Raw genomic sequence first — 24,310 nt, forward strand, 5'->3', positions numbered from 1 at the left:
GGGGGGGGGTTACAGTCACTGGCACTCGTCTCTGGCAGGAAAAGCCCGCAGCAACAGGGCACACTGAGGCCCTCAGCCCCCCAGGCATCCCCCCTGGCAGATGACCAGGGGGGGGGGTTTACAGACTACAGTCACTGGCACTCGTTTCTGGCAGGAAAAACCCGCAACAGGGCACACTGAGGCCCCCAGGCATCCCCCCTGGCAGATGACCGGGGGAGGGTTTACAGTCAGACTCCGTGTGCCCTGTTGCGGGCTTTTCCTGCCAGAGACGAGTGCCAGTGACTGTAAACCCTCCCCCGGTCATCTGCCAGGGGGGATGCCTGGGGGGCTGGGGGCCTCAGTGTGCCCTGTTGCGGGCTTTTCCTGCCAGAGACGAGTGGCAGTGACTGTAGTCTGTAATTACCCTCCCCCTGCCCCAGGTCATCTGCCAGGGGGGATGCCTGGGGGGCTGGGGGCCTCAGTGTGTGGGTTTTTCCTGCTGCCAGAGACGAGTTGTCGCCCCCCCCGGTCATCTGCCAAGGAAGGATGCCTGGGGGGCTGGGGCCCTCAGTGTGCCCTGTTGCGCTGTTGCGGGCTGCCAGGGTCTGCTCCGGTCTGGTCTGCTCCACCCCCTCCCTTTTACTTACTTACCGTCTGCAGTTCTTTTCGTCCTCTCTCAGTCCTTCCGGATCCCGGTCTGACTTCAGGCGCGCGCCGCGTGCGCATGTTCTCGTGAGACCTGCACAGGAGTTCGCACAGGTCTCGCGGGAGTTCACGGGCCTGGCACCGGTGTTGACCGCAAGGAGGAGGGCGGGGGCAACTTAACTTGGATTGGGATGGTAATTGGATGCCAGACGCAGCTGCAGCAGGGGCCAGGGGTCCGCAGGCGCACCCCAAGGGGCCCGGTCGCAATTGCGACCCCTGCGACCCCTATATGTACGCCACTGGCTGTTTCTCTTATCAGCTGGGCCAGTGGTGCCGCCATCATGGCCATACCAGTGCCGGACGCTGCACTACATGTGTGGTCACATTTCTTCTGCCTATATTATTTTGTCACTATATGGGCTCCTGATGATACGTACATGTTGAAATGCGTTGAGGCGCTACCTATTACAAATAGTGTTGATCGAGCACCAAAGTCTCAGGTGTTCGGGTGCTCGGGTCAAACACCTCGGCCCGCAGGTGAGCTGGCCCTGTAAAAGTTTGTAGGTGAGGGCCTGCTTCTGAGCTGACCCTCTAAAACATTATATGTAAGGGCCTACAACATTAGGAGCGAGGGCAGACTAATAAGCATGTTGATATGATGGAAAAAGAGGAGGAGGAAGATGAGAAAAGGAAGATTCAACCATATACCCATTTTTGTGGTGGAAAGGGTGCATGGGAATACAGTGTATTCAGTAGATTATAAACAACACATTTAAAGTGCCTTTATGCAGTATCGAAGTCAGGGGCAATTCAGGCCTTGTTCATATTTATAAGAGTCAACCTGTCAGCATTTTCAGTTGACAGGCGGATGCCCTTTTCAGTTATTATCCCACCAGCAGCACTAAATACTCGCTTGACAAAACGCTGGAGGCAGGGCAGGCCGGCACCTCTAAGGCGTAGAGCACCAGTTCGTGCCACGTGTCCAGCTTGGACACCCAGTAGTTGTAAGGCACAGAGGAATCATTGAGGATGCTGATACGGTCTGCTACATACTCCTTTACCATTTTCCAAAATGTTTCCCTCCTTGTGACACTAGGTCGCGCATCAGGGTGAGGGTGCTGGGGGGTGTCATGAAACTGTCCCAGGCTTTGGAGAGTGTTGCCCTGCTTCTGTTGGAACTGCTGTGTGTTCCCCTTGTCTCCCTTCCTCAGTTTCCCAGGGAACTATGTACTCTACAGCCAGCGTTGTCAGCTGGACATTTTTGGAGCAATTTTTCCACAAAGACTTTCTGGTTTGAGAGATGAGTAGTTCTCTTTGTAGCGGGGTTCGAGAAAGGTGAACAACCAGCATTTGGTGTTGTCCAAAATGCGTAAAATGCGTGGATCACCGAAAAGGTAGCCTAATAGAGTTGAGCGGACATGTTCGGGTTTGACGGGTTCGGCCAAGCTTCACAAAAAAGTTTGAGTTTGAGACCCGAACTTGACCCCGAACCCGAACCCCATTGAAATCAATGGGGACCTGAACTTTGGAGCACTAAAATGGCTCTAAAAAAGTCATGGAAAGGGCTAGAGGGCTGCAAATGTCAGCAAAATGTGGTTAAGAGCATGGTAAGTGCTCTGCAAGCAAATGTGGATAGGGAAATGACTTTAAATAACATAAAATACGTAAAAATGTAAAATAATAATCTTGATCTAGGAGGAGGAGGTCCATATGAAATCGGAGGTTTAGGAGGTGGTGGATCTGGCGGTGTAGGTGGAAGCGGCAGTGGAGGAGGAGGCCATCGCTGGTTTTTATTTTATTTTATTATTTTATTTCTTTTGTTCAAATTTTGGTAGACCCCAAAACATTGGGAAATATAAAAAATAAAATAAAGAGAAAGTGTGCTGGAGTACAACAATGGCTGGGTGAGGCCGGTATATGTGTCTATTCTGCACAAGGTACAGACAAGTCCTATGAGATCCCTGCCTGGTTCATTTGAATGAAAGTGAGCTTGTCCACATTGGCTGTGAACAGGCTGCAGCACTTGTCTGTGATAACCCCCTCTTGCTATACTAAACAAACATTCAGACAATACACTGGCTGCAGGGCAGGCCAGCACCTCCAAGGCGTAAAGGGCAAGCTCAGGCCATGTGCCCAATTTGGAGACCCAGAAGTTGAAGGGGGCAGACTAATAAGTCACTACTTCTAGGCGTGTGAACACATACTACACAACCATGTCGCACGTCCCCGTGACGGCCTGGATCCAATTGGATATCTTCCCTATAAACTTTCTAAGTTCTTTTGTGCGCCTACCATGGCAATCACGGGTAACGGGGAATCAGGGTTCCATGCCGGAGAGGGAGCCCAAGAAAGGGATACCATATCCAAGGGAGGTTAATGGATGAAATTAAATGTGATCGAGCGGAAATGTGGGACAAATTATTGAAGTAGAAACTTCCAAGTAAAGGAGGGGGCGCAAGGCAATCACCCACTCCCGACTAGTGACGATAGTAGTGACGATAAATAACAATGCAGGACTCTTAAGATGCCCTGTTATTGGAATGAATATTAAAAAATTACAGAGAATGTCATTGGGGTATTTTGAATTTGGAAACGTTAGAAAGGAGAGGCCCTGCTGTCGCTTTGTTGACTCTAGATAACATCTGCCTGCACGTCCCCGCGACGTCCATGATCCAATTGGATATCTTCTCTTCTTTTTTGCACCTACCATGGTGATCTTTTCTGCACCTACCATAGGTAGCGGGGAATCAGGGTTCCACGCCGAAGAGGTAGCGGGAGAAAGGGATACCACATCAAAGGGAGGTCAATGGCTGAAATGTGATCGAGCGGAAATATGGGACAAGTTATTAAAGTGGAAGGATAGAATGAAAGGAGGGAACGGGCGTCAATTAAAGATGGTGTTTTTAAATTTAAGTCCCTATCACCTATGAAGAGCAGGGTTTTTTTATTGGCAAAAACGGGTTAATGTCACCCACCTATGGAACAGACGATTTTTTAACATTTTGGTCCCTGTCAACTATGCAGAGCAGAAGTTTATTCATGTATTCATGGCAAAAAATGTCACCCAAGAATGAAACAGATGCTTTTGCACCCTGCACCCTATTTTGCTGTGCTGGTGCCTCTGTGCGACCACCACCTCTTCCCCCGAACTAGACAGGTCACTCGCATGACCTTGATTTCATGTGAGGTCTAGTACCTCATCCTCCTCCACATCATCTTTTACCCATTGTTTACCCCTGCCCTCCTTGTCGGTCTGCAGACTGCATAAAGCCACAGGAGTTGGCACCTGTATTTTCTCATCATCAGAGACGTGCTGCGGTGGTCTTCCCATGTCCTCATCCTTAAACATAAGTGGTTGGGTATCAGTGCACTCAATCTCTTCCACTTCTGGTGCAGGGCTATGTGGATGGCCCACAAAAACCCTGCCAGCAGAGTCATCAAAAAGCATAAGAGACTGCTCCATGACTTGGGGCTCAGACTGCTCGGCTGATTTGCAAGGGGGTGAGTTGAAAGACAGATGGCCATGGGCTGTAGTTGCCAACTCTGATCTTTCAGCAGGGGACTGGGTGGGAGACAATGCAAATGAACTGTAGTTGAAGGGGGCAGGCCCATCATTTAGTACTTGTAAGCGTGTGCACACATACTGCTCCACCATGTTGCTGAAATGCTGCCTCCTGCTAAGACGTTCCATATAAGCTGGTTGTGCTGGTTGTTGTGACAAAGCTTTTCCACATTTTGGCCATGCTAACCCTGCCTTCTGAGGTGCTGGCGGTGCCCCAGCTGCATTGGCGACCTCTTCCTCCTCCTCTGCCTTCGCCTTGTGCTTCCATTGTGCCCCCTCTGTCAGTAGCATCAGCAGCGTGTCTGCAGAAAGCCACAGCAGTTGGCACCTGTGTTTCGTCATCAACCGAGACGTGCTGCGGTTGTCCTCCCATGTACTCATCCTGAAACATAAGTTGTTGTGCATTGGTGCACTCAATCTCTTCTTCTTCTGGGGCAGGGCTATGTGGGTGGCCCTGGGAAACCCTGCTAGCGGAGTCATCAAAAAGCAGAGGAGACTGCTGCATGTCTTGGGGTTCAGACTGCTTGGCTGATTTGCAAGGGAGTGAGTTGAAAGACTGATGGACATGGGCTGCAGGTGCCAACTCTGATCTTTCAGCAGGATACTGGGTGGGAGACAATGTGAAAGAACTGGAGGCACTGTCAACAACCCAATCTACTATCGCCTGTACTTGTTCTGGCCTCACCATTCGTAGAGCTGCATTCTGCCCTACCAAATAACGCTGAAGGTTCTGTTGCCTACTCGCACCTGAGGAAGTTGTTTCACTTGTGCGTGTAGCTAGCACAGATAGACCACGTCCTCTCCCTGCAACAGGAGCTCCACCAGCAGCATCACTATCCGAGCCATGTACTTTATTTGATGCTGTCCTCATTTTTTGCGTTCACCCACCAAACTAACAGATGGTTTATGTCAGGCAACAATGTAACCGCCAATAGTCAACAATTAAGTTCACTAAGAGTAAGGCAGTGCCGGTCTCATAAAGAAGAAAAAATTATTGAGGTCACGGTCACAACATTTTTTAATTTGTCAACCAACAATGTAACTGCAGTATTGACTGGTTGTATTGGACTGTCAGAAATGCAGCAAAGACCCCAAATGTAGTGTCTTGCACAAAATGGGTGTTTTTTTAAGCCCAGATTATAACTGCAGTATTTAAAGCTTGTATTTTACTGTAACAGGAGCTTTTTAACATCACCCCCTCTCCTTGGTCTTTTAACCTGTTCCAAGACTTGAAATCTTAGTTGGGCTATGGTGTGTTTGCATTTGTCAAAGTGATTGGGAATAGGTAGCATCAGATTCTTTGTCCTTATAGTATATTTACATTTATTGATACAATACCTAACTGTCTGCATTGTCTCCGCTATGTATAGTAGGCTTCATGGATATTTTATCAGGTAGATTACATTTGCTGATTCACATGTTAAAAAAACTTTGACCTCAAATGCACGTCCTGTATGAGGATGGTGAAATGTCGGGCCTTTGATTATATGTGAACACTGGAGACAATGCAGACAGGGGAACCTATCCTTACGTGGTGTAGCTGATACTTTCTGACGTGAAATCTGACTCTTGCTACCCAGATCAGCATGGACCAATTTGTCTCTATAATTCTGGTTCCTTTTGTTACATATCAACGGTGGATTTTTCTATTATTTTACTTGAGGGTATGCCTTCTCCAATAAATGCCAGACTCTGCAGACCGAATTATCAAAGCCTATATTTTAAGGCTGGTACTTATGTATAAACGTTATTCTAGATGATTTACTCTATGTATCACAGTCTGCCCTTCCTGCTGATCTTCTCCTGGCTTTCTCCAAAATAGATACAGGATACCCCCTTTCTTTAAATCTTTCTGTCATTTCATTAAGCCTTCTTGTCATTATCTCTGGATAGGTGACTATATTCTTCACCCTTTGATATTGTGATTTGGGTATAGACCTCTTCAAAGATGGCAGGTGGGAACTAGTATAATGCAAAATACTGTTCCTATCAGTTCCATTCCTATAGAGATCAGTATATAAATGGCCCTGTTGATCCTTAATCACTCTGGTATCTTAAAAGATCACCGCATTTTTATCATAAACCAGTTTAAATTGTAAACCTGCAGAAGCTGTGTTCATATAATCAAGGAAAAGCAACAGGGCTCCTGTGGCCCCGCCCATATGCAAAAAAAAAAAATTGTTGATAAATATTTTCCAAACAAGGGCATGGTCCCTGTATAATTCAGTGTTTTATATATATATATATATATATATATATATATGTGTTTCTTCAAAAGACAGTATAAACGTATTTGCATAGGGCGGGGCCACATTCAAACCCATTGTGGTCCCCCGTTTCTGCAAGAAAAAACAATTATCAAACATAAAATAGTTTTCAAATTTCAAACTAAATGTAATAACTGCGGAAAAAAATCTTGTTCAATCGCTGTATAATTACTCTTCCTCAAAAGAGCAGATACTGCCTGAATGCCTTCTTTATGATTGATGGAGGTATATAAACTTACTACATCTATGGTGACCTAAAGACTTTCAGGGGGAACTGAGTCTAAACCGGCTATTGTCTCAAGAAAATAAGGCGTATTTGTATATCAAAACTATTGAACCCCCTTATCGGCGGGTTTAATCATCAGCCTGTATCAAAGTCTGAAACGCTTGCCTCTCATTTGTTGTCACATTGTGTCTCATATGTAACTCTCCCCTTCTAATGGAGTCCAGACGCTCTTGCACTTCTTTTGTGACTAGCTCTATGTATGTCTCTGCCGGATGATAAATTTTGGGTGGCATAAATGTGGATTTATTCTTCAAGACCAAATCGGCTAAACACAAATTAGTATGTTCTACACCACTGTTCATATGATGCCGATCTTTTGCGGGCTCAGAAAAATTTGCTTTTAAACTTTATTTTACGAAAAAACTGATGTAAGTCAATGTCAAATTGAAAGCAATCAAAGTTTTCAGTTGGGCTAAACGATAGACCCTTTTGTAAAGCTGTGACTTGATCAGGGTCCAGACATCGAGATGACAGATTAATTACCAAGGAGGGGCTCTTACCTGTGAACGAGTCTGCATGGTTTGATTCAGCCCCGTCATCGATGTTTTGCCGGTGTTTGCGGCCCGCTCGCCTTCTCTTCCTCCACGAGGACGCCGGCTGCCTCTCCGAAAAAAGGGCAAGTCTTCCGGGGACCAGCTGATTCGTTGCCGGAGCTTGATGTATATGATCCTGATCTTGCGGATTTTCAGAATCCCAATCTTGGTCGAAAGGACATATCTTGCCATTCGTAGACCAAATGCAGCAAAGGCCCCAAATGTAGCGTTTTGCACAAAATGGGTGTTTTTTTAAACCCAGAATATAACTGCAGTATTTAAAGCTTGTATTTGACTGTCACAAATGCAGCAAAGGCTCCAAAAGTAGGGTCTTGCACAAAATTGGTGTTTTTTTAAACCCAGAATATAACAGCAGTATCTAACGCTTGTATTGGACTGCCCCAAATGACTCCAAAAATCCTAAAGTTCGGTACGAACCCGGACTTTAAAGTTCGGGTTCGCTCAACCCTACAGCCTAACATAAAGTCAGCCATGTGTGCCAAAGTCACAACGCAAGATTTCGCTGTCATCATCAGGAAAGTGACTCTCAATCTCCTCATCCTCTTCTTACTCTTCTACCCATCCAAGCTGAACAGATGGAATTAAACTTCCATGGGTAATACCTTCTGTAGCAGAGGCAACCATCTCCTGCTCCTCCTTCTCGTTCTCCTCATAATCATCCAATTTGTGCTGAGAAAACTAACTAAGGGTGGTCTGGCTATCACTCTGTGTAATGTCTTCCCCCATTTCCACCTCTTCCATATGCAAAGAGTCGGTCTTAATTGTGAGCAGCGAGCGTTTGAGTAGACACAGAAGTGGGATGGTGACGCTGATAACAATAATATCGCCGTTTACCATCTGTGTTGATTCCTCAAAGTTTCTTAAGACCTCAGGTCAGACATCCATGATGACTCCTTGCTTGTGAAGAGCGGAAGCTGACTGGAAAGGCGACAACCATGTTGCAGCTGGTATTCTACTGCTGCCATCTGCTGCTCACAAAGCCTGGCCAACATGTGGAGCGTCGAGTTCCAGCGTGTGCTCACATCACATAAGAGTTGGTGAGCTGGCAATTGTAAGTGCTGCTGCAGCGTTGACAGACCGGCAGAAGCTGTCAATGACTTTCAGAAATGGGCACACATGCAACAGACCTTCACCAGTAGCTCAGGGAAATTGGGGTAGGTTTTGAGAAACCGCTGAACCACTAAGTTTAAGACATCGGCTAGGCATGGGATGTGTGTGAGCTTTCCGAGCTCGAAAGCCACCACCAAGTTATGGCCATTATAGGACACAGTTGAGTGGCGAGAACCACAGCTCAGTCTGGTCTCTTATCCCCTGCCACAGCTCTTGAGTAGTGTGCTGTTTGTCACCTAAGCAGATCAGCTTAAGCATGGCCTGTTGACGCTTCCCCACTGCAGTGCTACACTGCTTCCAGCTACCGACTAATGGCTGACTGGTGCTGCAGGAGATACATTCTGAGGTGGAAGTGGAAGAAGAGGTTGAGAAGGAGAAGTGGGGGTTGGAGCCACTAATGTAGGTGGTGGCGGAAACCCTGATGGAGTCGGTAGCACCTGTGCCATCCCAGTGACTTCATTATCCACCACCTCCTCTTCCACTTCCTCACTCTGCTCATCCTCCTGACTTGTTGACCTAACAACAACCTCAGTTATTGACAACTGTGTTTCATCCTCATCATCAACCTCTTGAGACACTAATTGCTGTTGACTTATTGGCAACTGTGTCTTATCATCATCATTATCCACCTCGTGAAACAATAATTGCTGTTCCCCACCATCATCTTCCTCTGACTGTGGATGCTCAAGAGTTTGGGAATCAGGGCACAAGGTCTCAGGTCCCTCTTCAAGCGGGCTTGTCGAGAGGCACAAATGAAGGAATGGCACTGAAAAGAGCTCCTCGAAATATGTGAGTGTGGGATCACATGTTTGGCAAGACTCCATGGTGGGAGGAAAGAGGATCAGGGTGAGGATTGTGTTGACCAGACTCTTGGCTACTGAGATTGACGTGGTGTTAGACAGGGTGGTGCTTAACGACTGGAAGCATTATCTGCTGCAATCCAACTGACCACCTGGTCGCACTAGTCTGACTTCGAGAGCGTTGTCGTGCTCTGCAAACTGGGACATGAAGCTAGTTATTGTGGATGGTTGTTTTTCTTGTGCTCTGGCAGCAGGCACAGTTTCAACGCGATCAGTGCTATGGCCTCTGCATGCACCATTAGTGTCACGGTCATTTCCCTGTCCCTTACTGCTTGCCTTCTTTATAGTAAATATTATATATGCTTGAAAGTTTGTCACAAGTACAGTAGCGTAGGATTTGTAAGTGTATGCGCAAATAAATTTAAAAAGGTATTTGGGATGTGAAAACATCACACAGGAGATATACCGTAGATAATGTTGCTGATGTCAGCAGCGGCTAATAAAAATTACAGCGAATGTCCCAAATAATTTTGGATGTGGAAACGTTACACAGCAGATCTACCCCAGTTAATGTCACTGTCGGCAGCGGACACCGTCTACGGAAAAAGTACACTGGATGTCACTGATATTTGTTGGATGTGCACACGTTACAAAGTAGATGTACCCCAGGTAATGTCACTGTCCGCAGCGTACACGGTCTACGGAAAAAGTACACTGGATGTCACAGATATTTTTTGGATGCGCAAACGTTATACAGGAGATGTAGTGCAGATAATGTCGCTGTCTGCAGCGGCCTAACTGTTGCTGATGTCAGCAGTGGCGAATAAAAAATTACAGGGAATGTCACAGGTATTTTGAATGCGGAAACGTTACACAGGAGATGTACCCCAGGTAATGTCACTGTCCGCAGCGGACACAGGAGATGTAGTGCAGATAATGTCACTGTCTGCAGTGGCCTAACTATTGCACACTATTTAGCACAGGATACGCTAAAAATAGATATTGCTGCCACACACAACAGTCCTTAAAAGAACTTTTGGGTCTGTAAAGTCATAGCAATTTAGCGCAGGTTGCGCAAAAAATATATATTGCTGCTGCCACACACAACAATAGTCTTTAAAAGGACTTTTGGGTCTTTGACAAGTTTTCTACTGAAAAAAAAAGAAAATTTCACTCCTACTCTATCTTTATTTTCTTCAGTACAGCTCTCCCTGACTAACACTGAGCCAAACACGTGTCATCGGGTTCTATGTAGCATTCCAGCTAGCCAATCACTGTAATGCCAGTAACCAACATGGGTATGGAATTACAGTGAAGGGTAGTACTTACCTGCATTGTTTATTGGCTGCATAGCAGCCAACAAACATGTGGGAAGGAGACTCGAGCATTGCGCTCGGCACTGTTTGGCCGAATGCAGTGTTTGGCCGAATACCACCATGTGCTGACCATCGAGATGCTTGAGCCAAACTGGTGTTCGGCCGAGCATGCTCGATAAACATTAATTTTAAATCCTTATTCATTGTGTTTGCGCTGCAACATCACGCAGGCACACAGCTCTGGGGTGGGGAATCATATAGTAATCTGTCAGCTTGGTCCCCAGTAGATGAATTTAATTTGCAGATGGTAGCTGAAGAGGGGTGCTATATTAGGCAGTGGGGGTCATTTGCACTTCTAGGCAATTAAAGGTATAGGGTGTTGAAGTGGTGTATGCAAATCAATACACCCACACTCTATCTCGTAATTCAATGGTTTTCAAAGTTTGATTACTCTCAAGCACATGGTATGAGCTACCGTGATATTTGGTGCTTAATTTTAGCACATTAGTCTCCCCCCGATATGTACACCCGCATATTTATCTGCTATTGTTTGGGGTGTCGGGAGTACTACAATTGAGGCCTGTAAACGTTTGTTACCCCCCTTTTTTATCCCTACAACTAATAAAGATTAATTGGTTCAAAGCCCCAAAATGTCATCCCAATATAAGAGAAAATTTAAATAAAAGAATCACTTTCCATGATGAGCACAGGAGGTATTTTCAGGGTCCTGTAGAGCTCACAGTGTATCAAATAACTAACATGGAGCTGCCCTCACCTAACATGCAAAGGATCAGTTTTTTCTTTTTTTTGCACACATAGGAGGCACTACTGGACATGTAGTACTGCACTGTACTATAAACAGGAGCTACTAGACAACCAGAGAAATGGCCTTGAAGGTTGAATCTGAGTCTGAGGAATTGTATTTTGAGTCTAGTTTCAGCTTACAATGGCCCAGAAAAGACCATTGTATGTTGAAAATATTGCATCCTGAGGCCATTGTAATTTGAAGGATCTCTGTATATGTCTTGGCTAGATGAGTGTATCCACCAATTAACAGTGTCTGTAAAATGGTGACAAAGATGATGAAGTAATTTATTGCGTTATCAATGGGAAGGTTTAGTAATGCCGTCTAACACAGATCAGCAAATCAATTTGAATATTTTGAATTTTGACCCGTCCACCCTAGTATGTTTACAATACCCAAGTTTGGTACATATAGCTCATAGATGTATTGAGACCTCTGGATTTTTCTATAACTCTCATTTAAATGAATGAATTGAGTCATAAGCAGGCACAACAGCCTATCTATTTATTCATTGCCCTTTGTCACCTCACCAGGTGGGATGACATTTCTTGGGCCCCCCATTGGTGAGGGAGATACAGGTCCCAAAGTTATGTAGGACTTAGTCCATCAGCTAGAGATCTAGTAAGATCCATCTCTATATACATAGCTCTGTACTATCTGCTTAGCATGCTGTTCTAATATTAAGTTTATTAGAATGTGTACCACTCATACATGTCACTTGCTACATCTATATTTCTTTCATATCCTGTGGATATGCCATAAATGTGTATGATGGAAATAACCCTACACCTATTTCATCTGGGACAGCCAATGAAGTCAAGTTTCCTCACTTTACAATGATATCATACTAATCTAGATCAGATTTCAAATATCTATAATTTCACTTATAACATGTTTGTTTTCTAGCTCAAAGTTCAACGATGATAAATGGAGAAAAGAGAAATATTGTATTACTGGTTGAAAATGGAAGGTAATAATTTTACAAAATGATGTTACATTATTTTTTCAGGAGGTATAGAAAACAAATGTGACAAGTGCGAGGAACCATTTTTCACTTTTTAATTAAACAAGCGCTAACCCTAGAATTTGTGAGATGTAATGCATAAATATATTCCTAGATAAATTGATTTCTATGACCTAATGGAATTTAAAGCAACACTCCAGACAAAGCTTCTAAGCTGCATTATGACTGGTACAGTGTCTGAGTTGGTGGAGCATGATTTATATAACATCCCAGTGATATGCACCACTTCCTCAGGTCCTGCACCAGGTAAAACAGTTTGTGTTTCATTCAGAGTGTTCCTTGATGGCAGCATGCTGTACATTACCGTCATGCTTTTTCTTCTCAATTATTTGCTATAGAATGGTTTGTTGTAAATGTAATTTCCGAATCGCCTAATAAAAAAAAAAAATATTAAATTGTACCCAATAATTCATCACAAATTAACGTTGATCCAATTTCCCTACAAATTTGTATTTAACACTCTCTAGTCTTCTAGGACTCAGATTTTTTGAGGAAAAGATTTAATCTCCTTTTGCAAATTTTTTACTAATTTTACTTTTCCTCTCTCCCTTTCTCCGTCCCTAAGCATTTAGGGTACATTCACACTAGCATTAGAAGAATTGCCGGAACTGCCTGCCGGATCCTGAAATCCGTATGCAAATGGTTATCATTTGTTTCCGGATCCGGATGCTGATCCGTCTGACAAATCCATTGCAATACCGGATCCGTCTCTCCGGTGTCATCCGGAAAAACTGATCTGGTATTTTTTCTTTTTAATAGATTTAAAGGTCTGTGCATGTGCAGACCAGGAAACCGGATCTGTTTTTCCGGAACACTTGGTACCGGATTCGGCATTAATACATTTCAATGGAAATTAATGCCGGATATGGCAATCAGACAAGTGTTATGGAATTTTGGCCAGAGAAAATACCGCAGCATGCTGTGGTATTTTCTCCGGCCAAATACCATAAAAGGGACTCAACTGAAGACATCTTGATGCATACTGAACGGATTGCTTTCCATTCAGAATGCATTGGGATGCATTAGGACGGAACTCAATACCGGAAAACTTTAACGCTAGTGTGAAAGTACCCTTAAACGCAATGACAGAATTAAAAAATAATATCACAGTGACACTGACATACTGTACAGTAAATGGCTATGGGTAAAAGCATGTTTAACCCCTTCAAGACACAGCAGTTCACCTTTCTGACAGAGCATATTTTCACAAATCTAACGTGTCACTTTATGTGGTATTAACTTTGGAATACTTTCATTGATCAATTGTACTTTATGGTAAACGTAAATGTAAGTTGATATGTTTTACCTATATTTATAAAACAAATCCTAAATTTATGGAAAATTGTGAAAAGTATTTGTAAATTTGAATTTTTCTGTTGTAAGACAGATAGTGATACCTCATAAAATACTTATTAATTAAAATGTATCATATGTCTATTTTATGTTTGCATAATTTTCTAAATAGCTTTTTTTCAGGACATTAGATAGCTTAGAATTTTAGAAGCAATTTTTCATATTTTTAAGACAATTTCCAAAATCCACTTTTTTAAGGACCAATTCAGCTTTGAAGTCGCTTTGTGGGACTTACATTACTTAGAAACTACCCATAAATATTCCATTTTAGAAAATACAACCATCAAGTTATTCAAAACTGATTTTACAAACTTTATTAACCCTTTAAACTTTTCACAAGAATTAAAGGAAAATTAAGGCGAAATTTCAAAAGTTCACTTTTTTTTTTAAGATTTTACATTTTTTCCTGTAAGGCAGCAAGGGTTAACAGCAAAACAAACTTCAATATATGTTATTACATTTCTGAAGTTTACATAAACACCCCATATGTGGTCCTAAACTGCTGTATGGGCATTTGACAGGACAATGGAGCACCATATGATTTTTGGAGGGCAGATTTTGCTGGAATGTTTTTTTGGCACCATGTCACATTTGAAGGCACACTAAGGTACGCTACAGTAGAAACCCCTAAAAAGTGGCTCCATTTTGGAAACTACACCCCTTACTGAGGGGTGTACTGAACAATTTGACCCCAAAGGAGTTTCATAAAAGTCAAAATTACTCTGCTATGAAAATGAAAGTTCTTATTTCTTCCAATAAAATGTTGCATAAGCTCCCACTTTTCACTTTAACATTGGGTAACAGGAGAAAAACCAGCGCAAATTTTGTTAATCATTTTCTCCTGATCACGGCAACACCAAATACGTGATCATATGTTGCTGTTTGGGCACATGGCGGGGATCAGTAGAGAAAGAATGCCATATGGTTTTTGGAGGGCAGATTTTGGTGGAATGGTTTATGTTGCTATTGATCATCCTCTGGAGACCAGTACAGCCATTTTCTGACAACCATATAAGAGCTTTATCATTCTATTTTGAGGTACATATGACTTTTTATTTATCTTTTTAGGAAGCAGGATAAAGAAAAGGCAGCAACTCTGCCATTGCATTTTGGGTTTTGTTATCATGGCAAACACTGAGCGGGTAAAATGACATGTTACTTTATTCTGCTGGTCAGTTCAATCATAGGAATACCAATTTTATATATTTTTTTTTTACATTTTGTCACTTTTACACAAAGTATTTTTTTTTAAATCGGTTTTTGTGTCACCATTTTCTGAATGCCCTTTTTTTTCTTCTGTTTGCCATCTTGTGTGGAAATTCATTTTTTGCGGGATGAGTTCACGTTTTCATTGGTACCCTTTTGGGTACATAGCACTTTTTTATTGCTCGCTTTTAAGCTTTTTGTAAGGCAAGGTAAAAAAAAAAGACTGTTTTGACAGAGTTTTTTTTTTTTACAGTGTTCATCTAATGGGTTAGATCATATGATATTTTTTTATACAGCTGGTCGTTAAGGATGCAGCGATACTTAAATGGTTTGTCTCACTTCATGTAGAGAAAGTTAATACAAGACACTTACTGTATTTTTCGCCCCATAAGACGCACCTGGGTTTATGAGGAGGAAAATAAGAAAAAAAATTGAACCAAAAGGTGTGCTTTTGGTGGGTTTTGAACTATTGGATGACACTATTATGGGGGATCTGTGGATGGCACTGTTATGGGGGCATCTGTGGATGGCACTATTATGGGGGCATATGTGGGTGGCACTGTTATGGGGCATATGTGGATGGCACTTTTATGGGGGCATATGTGGATGGCACTGCTATGGGGGATTATTGTGGGGGCATCTGTGGATGGCAGTGTTATGGGGGCATCTGTGGATGACACATATATAGCATCTTATGTGTCATCCACAGATCCCCCATAACAGTGTCCCTGTGTAGTGAATGTGGGCCGGCATCTGTTTCTGTAATTTTGTAAATTTTGCGCTGTACTACTTACAACTAACTTCTTGGCAGTCAGGAGGCCGGGTGGGCGCTCGTAGCGTAGCTCACTACACTCACTGCGCCTGCGCCGCCCACTTTATGAATGAAGCAGGCGGCGCAGGTGCAGTAAGCGCAGTGAGCTATGCTACGAGCACCCGCCCGGCTTCCTGACTGCCAAGAAGTTAGTTGTAAGTAGTACAGCGCAAAATTTAAGATGATTGGAATACTTTAAACAATACCCACAAGTTAGATATGATTACCGTATACTACAGAGAGCAGGGCCCGGTGTAGTAGAATACAGTGACTGCACCAGGCCCGCTGTCATTACAGAAACAGATGCCGGCCCCCAGCCCCTCCTCCCTCTCAGCATATTCAGCGGACGGTCGCAGCATTCGCCCCATAAGACGCACTGCTATTTTTCTCCACTTGAGGGGGGGGAGTGCGTCTTCTAGGGTGAAGAATACGGTACTAATATATTATTATTCATATTGCTTCCTTTGCTGGCTGGATTCATTTTTCTATTATATTATACACTGCTCATTTTAATGGTTACAGACCACCCTGCAATCCATCAGTGGTGGTCATGCTTTCACATTATAGGAAAAAGCACTAGCCTATGTGCGCTCCCATGGTTCTGGCCACCAGAGAGGCTGATGCCTTTTTTATAATGTGCAGGCACGACCACCCCTGATGGATTGCAGGGTGGTCTGTAGTGTTGATCGAGCATGCCGAACTCCACCTGTGCTCGAGTACAATGCTCGAGTCAGTGTATTTAAATGTAATTTAGCATCTATTTCTGAAAAGCTTCTGCTGGGATTCAAACTCCCAACCCCCTCATACATTAGAGGCAAGGACCTTATCCACTCAGCTAAAAAGCTGAATGCTAAACTATGTCATAAAACCTCATAGAAGTTTCTGATGTAGTGAGTATTCCTATTCAGCCTTATTATTCAGACTTTTTTTTATATTTCTGTTAAGGTTAACATGTAGCTGTATAGTGTAGTGGTTAATGTCCTTGCCTCTAATGTACAAGGTTGGGAGTTTGAATTCTGGCAGAAATATATATATATATATATATATATATATATATATATAAAAAACAAAAAGTAGATGAGCAGCACACACTAGGAAGGTGCATTTCCTTAGAGCAGACCACGGACTGGATCCAATTCAAGTATGTATAGAAAAAATCCAAGGCAGCACACAAAAATCCGTGAAAAACTGGGAAACTACTACTGGGAAACTACTACTGATGTTTTTAGCCATAATATATTTACATATATTATGATATATTATATATTCTAAATATATAATAATATACGTAAATATATTATGGCTAAAAATGTACATATAAATATTTATGTTTCTGCCGCGATTCAAACGCCCAACCTTGTACATTAGAGGTAATGACATTAACCACTACCCTGTAGCACTACATGTTAACTTGCACAGAAATATAAAATAAGTCATCTGCTAAATAGGAATACTCACTACATCATAAACTTCTATGAGGTTTTCATGACATAGTTTAACATTCAGTTTTATGGCTAAGTTCCTTGTTTCTAATGTACAAGGTTGGGCGTTCAAATCCCAGCAGAAAAATTCAGGAATTAGATTTAAATAAACCGGGGTGTCCCCAAGCACTGACTCTATATATCGAGTCAGAGCAGAGACTCCTAAGCTGAACTAGTGTCCTAACACCCTCCCCTCTTCAGAGCAGGGGGTGCCTGGGGTTCTCCCATTGACTTCCATTGTGCTTGGTAGAACATCTGAGGATTGCGAAGTGTGCTCAATCAACACTAGTGGTCTGTTACAATGAAAGGGAGTAGTAAATAGTGTGATGGAAGAAATTAATCCAGTCAGAAAAGTAAGTAATATGGATATTAACAATACATTAGTAATTGGCTTGTATTTACTTTCTCTTCATGATAAATGCAACTTTTTGAAGTGAGACAACCCCTTTAATAAAGTCTATTTTTTTCTTTGTTTGCAATCTTACACAATTGAAGCTTTTTTTTAAAAAAAATGCTGTTTTTGTGTTGTCATTTTCTGAGAGCTATCATTTATTTATTTATTATTTGAGGGATGAGTTGATGTTTTCATTGGTATCATTTTGGGGTGAGGTACATAGAACTTTTTGATTGCTTGGTATCATGCTTTTTGCATGGGAAGGTGAAAAAAAATGCTTTTTTGACATAGTTCATCTGATGGGGTAGATCATGTGATATTTTTATATAGCTGTTCATTATGGACGCAGTAATACCTAAAATGTTTTATTTACATTTTTTTTTTTCAAATGAAAAACTTTTTAGTCAAATTTTTTATTAATTTTTCTGACGATTGTCTTTATAGTTGATTTTTTTATTGGTACCATTTTGTGATACAAAGTACTGCTACTACACTTTTTGTAAGATAAAGTGATCAAAATGTATATTAAGGCACCGTTTAATTTTTTTACGACATTCATCTGATGGGATAGATCCTGTGAACTTTTTAATTGCTCGCTATTATGCTTTTTCTAAGGTAAGGTGACAAAAAATAGTTTTTTCTTATAATTTTTTTTAGCATTTTCTATGGCATTAATTTGATGGGGTAGATCATGTAATATTTTTATGCAGCCATTCATTATGGATGAGGTAATACATATTATGTCCCCAAAAATTTTTCTGTTTCCATTTTCTGGTCTGTGGCTCAGCATTCCCTTCTCAGCATCTTCTTCTGTTCACTTATGCAGATTTGCATGAGTCTTCCCCTCCAAGCACTGGTCCCTAACTGCAGAACACTAGGGGCTCTGATTGCTCTTCTTATATATAGTTTCTAGGGAGGGGTGGAGTGTGGTAAGGAAGCTCAGCACAAACAGTTACAAAGTTACCACTCCCATCTGTCATAGACTTACATTAGAGCTTCAGTGATACTCAAAGACACAGCAGTTTTTCCTGACAAAACAAGTTTTCAGACATAAAAACAGAGCTAAAACAAGACTTTCAAAGGTCAGTCTGTCTGGTTTTGGTGGTAAACAATTTGGGCTTTTTCTCTCCAAAACATAATCTTCTTTAAACCCTATGGCAGCATTGGAAAATGACCATCTTCTCATTCAGAGTCTCAAAAGTCTCTCAAAATGAATTAACCCATTCTCTCCAGGTCTAGTTTTTGCCCTTTTGCCCAGGCCATTTTTGAAAATCTGACATGTGACAGTTTATGTGGTAATAGTTTTGTAGCACTTTTATTTATCCAAACCCTTCTGAGAATATTTTCTTGTGACACATTGTACTTCATGATGGTCATACATTTGAGTCAATATAAAAAAAATATGATAAAATCCCAAATTTAACAAAAATTTAGAAAAATTTGCAATTTTCAAAATTTCTATTTCTCTGCTTTTAAAACAGAATGTGATACCTCATAAAATATTTATTACTTACAATTCCCCATATGTCTACTTTATGTTGGCATCATTTTGTACATGTCATTTTATTTTTTTTAGGATGTTAAAAGGCTTAGAATTTTAGAAGCAATTCTTAATTATTATTTTTTTTTTTTCCAAAACCCACTTTTTAAGGACCAGTTCAGGTCTGAAGTCACTTTGTGGGGCTTACATATTGGAAACTCCCCATAATCGACCCCATTCTAGAAACTACACCCTGCCTGCCTACACCCCTCAAGTTACTTAAAACTGATTTTACAAACTTTGTTAACCCTTTAGGTGTTCCACAAGAATTAAATAAAAATGGAGATTACATTTTTAAATTTCACTTTTTGGGCAGATTTTCCATTTTAATACATTTTTTTCTTTAACACATCGAGAGTTAAAAGCCAAACAAATCTAAATATTTATTACCCTGGTTCTGCGGTTTACAGAAACACCCCACATGTGGTCGTAAACTGATGTAAGGGCACACGGCAGGGTGCAAAAGGAGCGCCATATGGTTTTTGGAAGGCAGATTTTGCTGGACTAGTTTTTGATGTCATGTCCCATTTGAAGCACCCCTGATGCACCGTTACAGTAGGAAGTCCCAAAAAGTGACCCTACTTTGGAAACTAGGGGATAAGATGCCAAGTTTATTAGTTTCATTGGTAGTATTTTAGGGTACATATGATTTTTAATTGCTCTATATTTCATTTTTTGTGATGCAAGGTAACAAAAAAATTGTTGTTTTGGCACAGTTTTTATTTTTTGCAATATTTATCTGACAGGGTAGATAATGTGCTATTTTTATAGAGCAGGTTGTTACGGACGCAATTATATTAGATATGTCTACTTTGTTTGTTTGTATCAGTTTTACATGTGTCTCCAATTTCGGAATGCCTTATTTTTTTACTTTTCTGCTGATCATCTTCTGCAGGGGCTTGTTTTTTGCAGGAAGAGTTGCCGTTTTTATTGGTACCATTTTTGGGTGCATATGATTTTTTTGATCATTCATTATTACACTTTATGGGGCAAGGTGACCGAAAAAATTGGTCGTTTTGGCACAGTTTTGATTTATTTTCACCTGAGGTGTTAGGTTGTGTGACAGTTTTATGATTATTATGGACGTGGCAATACCTAAAGTGTATACTTTTTCTTATTTATTTAAGTTTTACACAATAATAGCATTTTTGAAACAAAAAAAGTGTTTTAGTATCTCCATAGTCTGAGAGCCATAGCTTTTTTATTTTTTGACCAATTATCTTAGGTAGGGACTCATTTTTTGTGCAATTAGGTGATGGTTTGATTGGTACTATTTTGGGGGGCATATGCCATTTTGATTGCTTGGTGTTGCACTTTATGTGATGTTAGGTGACAAAAAATTGCTTTTTTTCACTGTTTTTATTTTATTTATTTTTTACGGTATTCGGTGAGGGGTTAGAGCATGTGATATTTTTATATAGCAGGTTGTTACGAATGCGAAGATACCTAATATGTGTACTTTTTAAAAATTTATTTCACTTTAACACAATAATAGCATATTTGAAACAAAAAATGATGTTTTAATGTCTCCATGTTCTGAGAGCACTGGGCAGCCTGTGCATCGCATCGGGCTGCCTTGTCACCCATCCGGTCCTTGTAACAGCAGCGTGCATGCACCCGCCACATGCACCTTTTATGCCGCGGTCAGCACTGACCTCGGCATGGAAGGGGTTAATCCACCAGTTTCAGCTTTTATAGCGACTATCGGGATTGCCAGGCCCCTGCAGTGATCGTACATGCACCACTCCAGTGCCCGTCCGATCACCATGATGTAATAGTACTTCAAAATGCGGCAAGTCACTTGCCGCCATGACGTACTGTTACGTCATATGTCGGGAAGGCATTAACACTTTCCACAGAGCCTCACAAATACAAATACAGTGCAAATGAAAAAGGATATATATATATATATATATATATATATAGTGCAACATATAAAATGCAGTTACACAGTATTAAACAGTGTAAGGTAATTCTTTCAAGTGAAATAAAGTAAGAAGTGTATAACTTTGCATAAAGGAAACAGGGGCAAATGTCTGCAAATGCCCAGGCTTCAGAGTACCCATGCTCCAGGGAATTACACTTACTTTTTATTTTTGTCCCATTGAGACATCAACACTTGGGGGTCTGATCCCCTCTAGAATGCATTAAAATATACTACAGTGTGTCTATGAAACCCAGCCAGGGTGCTGTGGAAGGCATCAGGCTGCCATGTCAGCAAACAGGACCCCGCCTCAACAGCACGGGGACTCCATACATGCCGCATAAAAGTGGTTAACATGCAGACATCAATATTTTCACCAATGCCAGGGGATGCAGCAGGGGCCCGGCTGTCAGTAATAGCAAGGCCCCTGCCGCTGATCGAGCAGGCGCAGTTTCTGCACCTGCCCGATTAGCACATTGTGTATATACAGGGAGTGCAGAATTATTAGGCAAGTTGTATTTTTGAGGATTAATTTTATTATTGAACAACAACCATGTTCTCAATGAACCCAAAAAACTCATTAATATCAAAGCTGAATATTTTTGGAAGTAGTTTTTAGTTTGCTTTTAGTTTTAGCTATTTCAGGGGGATATCTGTGTGTGCAGGTGACTATTACTGTGCATAAGTATTAGGCAACTTAACAAAACAAAAATATATACCCATTTCAATTATTTATTTTTACCAGTGAAACCAATATAACATCTCAACATTCACAAATATACATTTCTGACATTCAAAAACAAAACAAAAACAAATCAGTGACCAATATAGCCACCTTTCTTTGCAAGGACACTCAAAAGCCTGCCATCCATGGATTCTGTCAGTGTTTTGATCTGTTCACCATCAACATTGCGTGCAGCAGCAACCACAGCCTCCCAGACACTGTTCAGAGAGGTGTACTGTTTTCCCTCCTTGTAAATCTCACATTTGATGATGGACCACAGGTTCTCAATGGGGTTCAGATCAGGTGAACAAGGAGGCCATGTCATTAGATTTTCTTCTTTTATACCCTTTCTTGCCAGCCACGCTGTGGAGTACTTGGACGCGTGTGATGGAGCATTGTCCTGCATGAAAATCATGTTTTTCTTGAAGGATGCAGACTTCTTCCTGTACCACTGCTTGAAGAAGGTGTCTTCCAGAAACTGGCAGTAGGACTTGGAGTTGAGCTTGACTCCATCCTCAACCCGAAAAGGACCCACAAGCTCATCTTTGATGATACCAGCCCAAACCAGTACTCCACCTCCACCTTGCTGGCGTCTGAGTCGGACTGAAGCTCTCTGCCCTTTACCAATCCAGCCACGGGCCCATCCATCTGGCCCATCAAGACTCACTCTCATTTCATCAGTCCATAAAACCTTAGAAAAATCAGTCTTGAGATATTTCTTGGCCCAGTCTTGACGTTTCAGCTTGTGTGTCTTGTTCAGTGGTGGTCGTCTTTCAGCCTTTCTTACCTTGGCCATGTCTCTGAGTATTGCACACCTTGTGCTTTTGGGCACTCCAGTGATGTTGCAGCTCTGAAATATGGCCAAACTGGTGGCAAGTGGCATCTTGGCAGCTGCACGCTTGACTTTTCTCAGTTCATGGGCAGTTATTTTGCGCCTTGGTTTTTCCACACGCTTCTTGCGACCCTGTTGACTATTTTGAATGAAACGCTTGATTGTTCGATGATCACGCTTCAGAAGCTTTGCAATTTTAAGAGTGCTGCATCCCTCTGTAAGATATCTCACTATTTTTGACTTCTCTGAGCCTGTCAAGTCCTTCTTTTGACCCATTTTGCCAAAGGAAAGGAAGTTGCCTAATAATTATGCACACCTGATATAGGGTGTTGATGTCATTAGACCACACCCCTTCTCATTACAGAGATGCACATCACCTAATATGCTTAATTGGTAGTAGGCTTTCGAGCCTATACAGCTTGGAGTAAGACAACATGCATAAAGAGGATGATGTGGTCAAAATACTCATTTGCCTAATATATCTGCACTCCCTGTATACGACTGTGGAAGGTACTTCCTGGCTGCACTGTAAATGTACGACGGGAAGGGGTTAAAAAGGGTTTAAAAACACACTGCGCGGTCGCATATGTTATGCATTTTCATATTAGAAAGCTTCCAAAAATTGTTCCATATTGTGGGCATATGGTGTTTTAACACACACGGTATTATAAGAAAAAGAAAGTGGCTTGTTAAGTCTAAATTTCAAAATGCATTAACAAGGTCATATTGCCTGACTGCATTTGTACTCAGCACGCACACATATGGTAATTGTCAAAAGAAAGAATGGCTTGTGTTAGCAGGCGCAGAATGTCTGCCTGTATTTACACATAGCACAAACAAGTGTTAATTGTCAGAAAGAAGAGTGGGTCGGTTCTTCACAAGCATCCAATTTATTATGCTTTAACGTGGAAAGAATGCCTGCATTTATAAATGCAAATATGCAAAAACTCAGAAGTGTTATTTGTCAGAAGAAAGACTGACTTGTTCTAAAAATAGCAATAGGGGGAATAGTAGCTGTGGCAGTGGCAAAAGCAGCCATGTGGTAAGAACATGATGGTAGACAGGCAGGCAATAGCATTATGGCAGCAGCTGCCATACCGTGTGGAACATGATGGTAGACAGGTAGGCAGTGGCATTATGGCAGCAGCAGCAGAACATGATAGTGAGCAGGAAGACAGTGGCAGATGGAAGATGGTCAAGAGAGAGAACATATATAAAGCATATCGGACCAGAAGCCTATGCAGTCAGGGAACATGGTATGCACCTGGTAAAGGCCAGAGTCAGGTAGGATGGTAGATCTCGATTTGCTGATTTGACTTAACCTGGATCACCACATTGAAAATGTCTCCACCATATTAATGATACTGAACTGGTTGCTGCATATTTTTCATGTTATTTGGCCTTACCTTTAAGTAGGAGCTATGGTTGGCAGGAACAGGGATAACCACCCTGTTCCTCTTATCTTGATAAGAATGGGTTTGTCCTGCTTCCTGTCAGGTAGTGGAGTTTATGTGTAACATTAGAAGGGAGAGGAAGCACACTGCAGAGATCTTGTTCCTGGTAAATATTCTCCAGAGACCAACTTGATTGAACAATTGAAAACCATATTACAGACACGCTGCTGTAAGGTGAGGAACTACAACTCAGACACCCATCAGCCAAGACTACTACTAGGCCAGTTACAGTTCGAGTCTAGA

At 41.8% G+C, this 24,310-nt stretch overlaps 1 protein-coding gene across 1 annotated transcript in view; it reads left to right on the top strand.

The window, feature by feature from the left end:
- The window catches only part of ARAP2 (ArfGAP with RhoGAP domain, ankyrin repeat and PH domain 2), a 449,134-nt gene that overhangs the window by 311,190 nt on the left and 113,634 nt on the right, over positions 1-24,310 (top strand). Inside the window, 1 exon segment of the mRNA XM_044276099.1 lies at positions 12,231-12,294. Within this exon segment, the coding sequence (XP_044132034.1) occupies positions 12,231-12,294 (64 nt within the window).

This window comes from Bufo gargarizans, chromosome 1 (assembly GCF_014858855.1).
Source record: "Bufo gargarizans isolate SCDJY-AF-19 chromosome 1, ASM1485885v1, whole genome shotgun sequence".
In the NCBI taxonomy this organism is placed as follows: Eukaryota; Metazoa; Chordata; class Amphibia; order Anura; family Bufonidae; genus Bufo; species Bufo gargarizans.